The 7,715-nt window shown below is 47.6% G+C and overlaps 1 protein-coding gene across 1 annotated transcript in view; it reads left to right on the top strand.

Moving 5' to 3' along the window:
- TRPM8 (transient receptor potential cation channel, subfamily M, member 8) overlaps positions 1–7,715 on the top strand; it is a 68,327-nt gene that overhangs the window by 3,300 nt on the left and 57,312 nt on the right. The window contains exons 2-5 of the mRNA XM_012648859.1: positions 50–123; positions 2,986–3,142; positions 3,701–3,878; positions 6,200–6,372. Of these exons, the coding sequence (XP_012504313.1) occupies positions 50–123; positions 2,986–3,142; positions 3,701–3,878; positions 6,200–6,372 (582 nt within the window). The remainder of the gene's footprint in view (positions 1–49; positions 124–2,985; positions 3,143–3,700; positions 3,879–6,199; positions 6,373–7,715) is intronic.

Genomic DNA, 7,715 nt, shown 5'->3' on the forward strand with positions numbered 1-7,715 from the left:
GGGATGAGAATAAATCAGTAATGCACTATCCCATGTTCTTTCTCCAAAGGACTTGGTGAATTTTATTCAAGCAAATTTTAAGAAACGAGAATGTGTCTTCTTTACCAAAGATTCCAAGGCCACGTAAGCTACTATTTTCCCTCTGTTTTTGCTTTCCATGTTCAAAAATAAATTATTGTTCATCATTACATCAAACAAAAAATGCTCACTAGTTCATTATTAAAGATGTTTTCATCTTGTAATTCTCAGAAATGGTGTGTGAGCAGGAAAGATTTGGCAAGTAGCTTGTAGTTATCCCTTAGAGCTTAAAATTTTTTTAAAATGTGTTTGCTTTGGCAAGAGTTGGTAAAGTCACTGAAAGAGGCTGCCAGTCTCTTCGGTACTCCCATGAGCCTGGCAGCCCACCTGAGTGGCCTTGGCAATGAAGTGGTTTGATAGCAGCTGGTAGGCAACTCCACGCCACCTGCGTGTGTCAATCTGACTGGCTCCTCCGTCAGGACTTTCCTCCCCCTGTTGACTTTCATCCTTCCCTTCTAACTGGTGTCCATCTACTCCGAGTCTCATGCCTTTTGGAACATTAAGGTTGGGTTACGAAAGCAGCCCCCAGCAGCCCAGAACGCAGGAGGTCCTCAATGAATGCTGATGGGCACGTGAGTGAGTGGATGGATGGACTATTGCGGAAGATATTTCTGAATCAAATTCAAAAAATTTTAATCCCACCTCTCTCACGTCTTGTTCCTCTCTGTCCCTTCTCGTTGGCCTGCTGGTGATGCAAGGAAGAGTCTAGCTGTTAACTGATTGGAAGTTGCTGCTATAGTTTGTGATGAAAGGACCGATTCTCGGTGGAACAGAGACAGTGACCGGAGGCGGGATGCAGGCTAAGCCCGGAGAGGGGCTGTAGCATCAGCCTTGGCTCCGGCCTTGACTTGGCCGCCTCCTCTCTGCAGGACTAGTTCCCTTATCCTAAAAATCTAGCAGAAGTCTACCTCATGGGGTGGTGGTACGGATTCAGTGAGGGAGCACGTACAATCAGAGCATGAAAGGTTCTCAGTGGATGTGTATTCTTACTTCATGCCCATTAGAAAATGAACATCAGAAAAACCAAGAGATCTCTGTTTCTCATTGTACAAACTTACTCATCACGAGTCATTCTGACAGAGTATAAACCTGTGAGTCAGCTACTTACTCCATGCATGTTTCACTGGGGGATTCTGATGTTTATCTATTCATTTGACAGGTAGAAAACACAGTTTGGCTTCATTCATTCATTCAAAGTATTTTCTGAGCATCTACTCTGTCGCAGGGATTTATTTATTTGAGTGCTGATACAACTCCCTGGCAAGGTCGCCGTTTTTATCATTTGTGAGATAAGGCAAGTGGGGCCCAGAGAGGTTCAGTGTTTTTCCCCAGGTCACATGGCCAGTGGAAGACGGACGAGTGATTCGAAGCCAAGTTTTTGATTCCAAGGTTGTGCCTTCTCTGTCTCCCCAGCTTCCTCCCTAAGAATGCCACTGCTTCAGGCAGACCAAATACATCGACACTTTCTCAGTTACAGATATCCTATCTGATAACTGGCTTGAGTGAGTGTGTGGGGGGTTGCCCGGTGAGGTGTGATATTAGGATCTTGTGGCGGAAAACCACAGCCAGATTCGGAGCTCAAACAATGTCACCAAATTCCTGAATTCTAGCATCCTTCTGAATCTTGTCCAAAGACTGATCAGAGAGACACTAGGGAGAGATGCAGAACCAAGAGGGTGGGCCAGGCAGAAAGGAGCTGGGAGGAGGGTGACCAGTGCCTCACTAGGACAGAGCTGTTTTTTGGCCAAATTGGAATTTTTGTTTTGTTGTTCATCTCTTTGGAGACCACAACACTCAGAATGCCCTGGATAGACGGGTCAAAGAGTCATGGAATGTGTTTTTAGATTTTTTTAACTGCATTTTTGCTTCTTTCCTGTTGGCACTGCCTTTGTTATTCCTAAATCTGCATGTATGGCACCACCATAACGTAAAAGTCACCTTGATGGGTCAAGTACCATGTACCGGGCCCAGCAAGATGCTTTGCATTGTTTCTAATACCCACAGCAAGCCTGAGGACTGTGTGAGGATGAAAGGAGGCGTTTGTTCCTGTATACTGTGCTAGGTGTTGTATTTAGCCATTCCCAAAAGATTGTGAGCAACTGAGGGGCAGGAATCACATCCAGTCAATGCTGGGGTGCTGTGATGCCACCCCAGGCCTGACTCAGAGTGGACCTTCAATCAGTATCTGTGGAGTGATTATAGCAGGCTAGGGAGGAGCAGGGGAAGAGGATTTACCACTTGCTGTGTCTCTTTATCCTCTCCCAATTTCCCATCTTGCCTATGCATCACCTAATAGACAAATTAAGTTCTATTGCACTTTTAATGGGAAGAACTAGTGTTTGTTTATTGTAGTTTGGTCTTGTCTAGCTCAAATTATTGAAAGGCCCCTAAGCAGCTGATCTGTAATGTGGAAAGGAGGGTCCCTGTAAACTCTGGAACACTTGGGGTCCCTGCCAGGGGAGCGTCTCCACAGCGAGCTCAGCCCGCAGGAAGGAGGGTTCGCCTTACCCGCGTTACCAGCTGGGCAAACAGTCAGGGCTGGTGCTGAGGCACTGAGACCTGCTCAGGGCTCCCATGCAAGAAGCTGAATATGCAGTTTCCAGATTTCCGAGGCTCGTCCCATGACAGCCCGGTGGCTACTCAGATCCTAGAGGCCATAGGGGCAGGGCCCTGTGCGCCAATCCCAGCTCTCAGCACACAGCCAGCTTGCCGGTGGCCCGACAATAAATACCAGGGATAAAACACACCAAAATAGCTTCTGCACAACCAAGTGAGATGATGAAAACAGTCTGAAAAGAAGACTCGGTGGTATCATTTCTTTTTGTGTTTATTTAAGCTAGTAATGCCTGGTTTCCACAAGCAGGTTTAATGAAATTCGTTTCTCCCCGTTGACATCGCTGCGCGCAGCGAAAACGTGTGCAAGTGTGGCTATGCCCAGAGCCAGCACATAGAAGGCACCCAGGTCAACCAAAATGAGAAATGGAATTACAAGAAGCACACCAAGGAGTTTCCCACCGACGCCTTTGGGGATATCCAGTTCGAGACGCTGGGGAAGAAAGGAAAGGTGAGCAGTGGCCACGGCTTTCTACGTTCCCCGGCTAAATCATATGCGAACACAGCCAGGGCTGCCTGAGTCACCGGGAATTGTCCAACAGTGTGGAGGCAAAGAGATGGGTAGTAAATGCCAAAAAGGATGGCAGGAAAAGACAAGATTCGATCGTGTGCAAATGGAAAACGCGACTAGTAAGGACCAGATTATCACCCAGCCTCCCGTGTCCAGGCACCGGGCAGTGGCCCTGCGTATGTGTCCTCTGCACGCCTCCGGTGCCCGTCTCAGTGACAGCAGCGTCACTGTCGCTGACCTCGCGTCTCCTCCCATCCCCAAGCCCTGCGGTGGCGGGGAAGGTGGCCCAGCTGCCTCCTCTGCGGTGTCTTCCCAGCGCCCCCGGCCTGGCCTCGCGCCGCCGCTGGAGGGCGCCCCGCTGCAGGGCGCATCCCGCTCCGCCTGCTGCTGACGCCGCGGAGGATAACGCCCCGCGTCGCCTCGGGACCCCCGCGCTGCGCCCCCTTTCCCTCGGCCCCCGACCCCAAGCCGACCCCGCGCTCCTCCCTCTCCCCGCAGTACATCCGCCTGTCCTGCGACACGGACGCGGAGCCGCTCTACGAGCTGCTGACCCAGCACTGGCACCTGCGGACGCCCAACCTGGTCATCTCCGTGACCGGCGGCGCCAAGAACTTCGCGCTGAAGCCGCGCATGCGCAAGATCTTCAGCCGCCTCATCTACATCGCGCAGGCCAAAGGTGCGCGGGCGGGGGGCGGGGCGAGGAGGGGCCGGGCCCGCCCACCTGCCCCCGCGTCTGCGCGGAGCCCGGTCCTGCCGAGCTGGGGGTCGGTTCGTTGATGGCTGCATCTCCAGATGAGTGGACAGACAGGTTCACACATATAAAATTTTACCCAGAATTTCGTTTCTGGCGAATTGAAAAGGACAGTTTAATTTGCTTGCTCTTTAATTCCGAGATCAATGACGCGCTTTTGGAAATAGTGACAGTGTTGTAAACACCATGTAAGTGTCTGAGGAAGGCAAAAACCACCACAGGTTTGAAATGTTCAGTTAGCGTTTCCTTTCTTTTTCACTTTTTATTTAAAAAATTTTCAAATCCACAAAAAAGTTGCAAGAATAATACAATGAACATCTGTACACTCTTCACCTAGATTCACCAACTGTTAACACTTCCCCACGTTTGTTTTATTTTGCTCCATAAGGATCCACATTCTATGATTTTTTTGAGGAACCGTTTGAGAGGAAGTTGCAGGCATCGTGACCCTTCACCTTAAGTACCGAGCATGCATATCCCAACCGCAATTCTTGCACGTAACCCAGGACAGCTACCTAACAAACAGTCCGTAGGCAGAGTTTGCTGATTATTCCAACAATGTCCTTTAGAGCAGATACTCCTTTTTCTTCATTTAGACTCCAGATGCGTCCAGCTTTTCATACCTTTGTGGTCTTTGTACATCTGGTACTGTTCTCAGCCTTTCTTTGTCCCTCATTCCGTGTTTGAAGAGTATATAGGCCAATTGCTCTGTAAACGGCCCCTCTGTTTGGGTTTGATTCATGTTTTCCCAAAATTAGGTTCAGTTTAAAATATAAGCTTAAAATTTTTAAAACTTCTTTTATAAAGAAATGATATTGACTGATAGAACTAAGGAAACATGTCTTATTTTATACATGGATTTTTTCTTAATGTCAAGAAGAAACTGAGTTGTGTTCTTTTTTTTCATTTAGTCTTCTCAATTTCCTGACCAACCAGAGGAGGCCATTGTGGGTTGTCACTTTGTTAGGAAATTGAGCAACTCAGCTTCCTTACTACTAAATCCTCAAAACACATCATTCTTTCATTCAACAAACACTGGATGCCCACTATGTTCCAGGAATTGTTTTAGGCGCTGGGAATGTAGCAGAGCAGAACAGACAGCAGTCCCTGGCCTGGAGGAGCGCCCATTTCTATTTAGATGACCAAGAGTCCAGAGCAGAAGTTAATAGTCTCATTGTCCACTACGGTGGCAGGGTGGAGTGCTACCGTCACTTCCGGTTGCCTCATCTTAAAGGGGATCGTTGAGGGGCTGAAATCTGGGAAGGAGACTGGGTGCTGAGGGCTTGGATTCATGTCCTATGAGAACTGGCTGCAAGAAGTGGACTTCTGAGGACCACATCGAATTTACCTGAAAACATTGGACGGACTCTGATGTGGAGATGACTGAACTTGTTCCTCATTGCCGAAGACAATAATGGAAGCAGAGAATGGGGACAGTCAGCACGAGGGCTTTCTAGGGAAGGCGGGAGAGTGCAGCCCTGAAACTCCCGAGCCTCCCATTACCAGAGCTATCCAGAGAGGCTGGCGACTGCCGCTCCAGGTGGATCCCTGCATGGGCCGCATCTTACACTGGGGTCATCTCCAACTTTTTTTTATCTCCAATCCTCTGAGGGAATCATTGAATCCAGCTTTAGATTATAGTATTACGCTAAATAATATTTTTGTAGGCATTTTCTATTTACTTTTATTTTGCTTCAAAAAATTTAAAACTCTAACAAAACCCTTGGCATTGAGAAGATCATCAAATACAAACTTTAAAAAGTCCAGTGTTTGAAATCATGTCATTATAAAGTAAAGCAAAATTATTGGCCCCAGGGCCATCCCAGGAAGCTCCACTCCAATCCCACCAATGTGGAGTCTGGGAGCAGATATCTAACTTGCCATAGTGGCACTGTCTAACTGGCTTCAAGGCTCAAGCTTGGCATTCATTGTCCACAAAAGAGTCCCCCCGCAGAGGCGGATTAAAGATGAAGATTCCCTGGCCCCACCTCCTGGAGAGTCTAATGAAGTAGAGCTGGAGTGGGGCCCCAAAGCTGTGTTTTTTATTGACCACCTGTCAGGAACCCTGTCTGAGGTCCCCTTCTCCTTCCTTGACGTACAGCACAGGCAAGGCCATGCCAGAGTGTAGCCACCAATGCTGTGTCCTTGCTGCCGATGAGGATGGGGCCTTCTTTAGGTGTCTGTGAGCACAGGACAGAAACCTTCCCGGCACCATCTGAACCTTTGCTCTTCTCGCTCACTGACAGGTGCTTGGATTCTCACGGGCGGCACCCATTATGGCCTGATGAAGTACATTGGCGAGGTCGTGAGGGACAACACCATCAGCAGGAATTCAGAGGAGAACATTGTGGCCATCGGCATAGCGGCTTGGGGCATGGTCTCCAACCGGGACACCCTCATCAGGAATTGCGATGCTGAGGTACAGGTGGGCCTGGAGGGGGTCTGCAAGGTCACGTGGAGGAAAGACCATGGCAGGAGCTGTGGCCTGAACACTGGGGCTCTGTGATGGAGCTGGCTCATGGGCCAGTCTGCCTTGCAGAGAGAGCCTTTGGGACCTCAGGAATTAAAAACAAGGATGACATACTTAAGGAACTCCTGGGAAGGAGTTAACACTGATGTGTTTTGTTCATTAAAATTTATTCTTAGCAATCTCGTGTTAGAGCCAGGTTCTTTATTCTTTGTTAGCGTGACTTGATCCATCTCACGAGAGCGCAAGCCCGGCTGCAATACCTTGATTGCTGGGATTCAAAACAACGGTCCCGGTTAATTTGGCATTAAGAAGGCTGTAAGATACCCTCCCCCATTTCCTTTGAAAGTATTTAGAGAGTAAGGAGCATGTCTTGTTAAAAATACAAGGTAGACATATGGGGTTTTGTGTCAAGTATGGAATTTTGAAAACAACATTTCTAGTGAGTTGAGGACCTTCTTAAGCAACAGGTGTTCTCTTCCCAGAAGCTTTGGTCCAAATGTTCAGAAATCCAAATTTAATCTATACCTTCTCCCATCTGGGGCTCCTCAGAAACTTAGACAGTTAATGTTAAGGATTTTTGGAGTTGCTGTGGTTCTACTTTAAAATTGTTTCACTTTAGTGTCTCTGCTACCATTTTTGAGATTTGTAAGGGGCAGGGCAGAGTGAGAGGCATTTCTTATGCATCTTCAAGGAGACAGCCTGGTGGAGAGGAAAGAAGGTGGGTTTTGGAGACAGAGAAGCGTGGGTTTGAGTGATCACTGCTTTTCTAGTCTTGAGCCAGTTCCTTTCTCTCAGTTTTTTAAGTAATAGCCTTGTACTGACATGGGGTGCATTTATGTAATTGTGCAGAGTGAATGGTAGCTTTTGTTATTATTACTAGATGCTCCACAAGAGTTGGCAAAATGGTCTCTCATCAAATGCCAATTTCAGGGGTGAGAGTGGCCTAGAGTAGGATTTCGAGGACAGTGACAGGCTAGGAGAGAGACAGTACCATTACCTATTAGCAAGGTTTGTCATGGGCCTGGGAGTCAACTTAGCATTGTCTAATTCTCATTTTGGGGGTGAATAATGTACATGTATTAATTCACAGAATCACAAAACAACCCCAAAGGTAGGTACTTTTATCCCTGAATTGGAAAAAAGACTGCAGTATCTCCCTGGAGACCATTTATAGGGCTCATTCTCTGGTAACAGGTAAAACTTTCCATGAATATGTAAAGACTAAAGAGAACATACCAATCACTTGGAAATTACAAAACAACCACCCAGTCATCTGGTAAATAAATATTGAG

The sequence above is a fragment of the Propithecus coquereli genome, unplaced genomic scaffold (genome assembly GCF_000956105.1).
Source record: "Propithecus coquereli isolate 6110/MARCELLA unplaced genomic scaffold, Pcoq_1.0 Scaffold295, whole genome shotgun sequence".
Classification (NCBI taxonomy): Eukaryota; Metazoa; Chordata; class Mammalia; order Primates; family Indriidae; genus Propithecus; species Propithecus coquereli.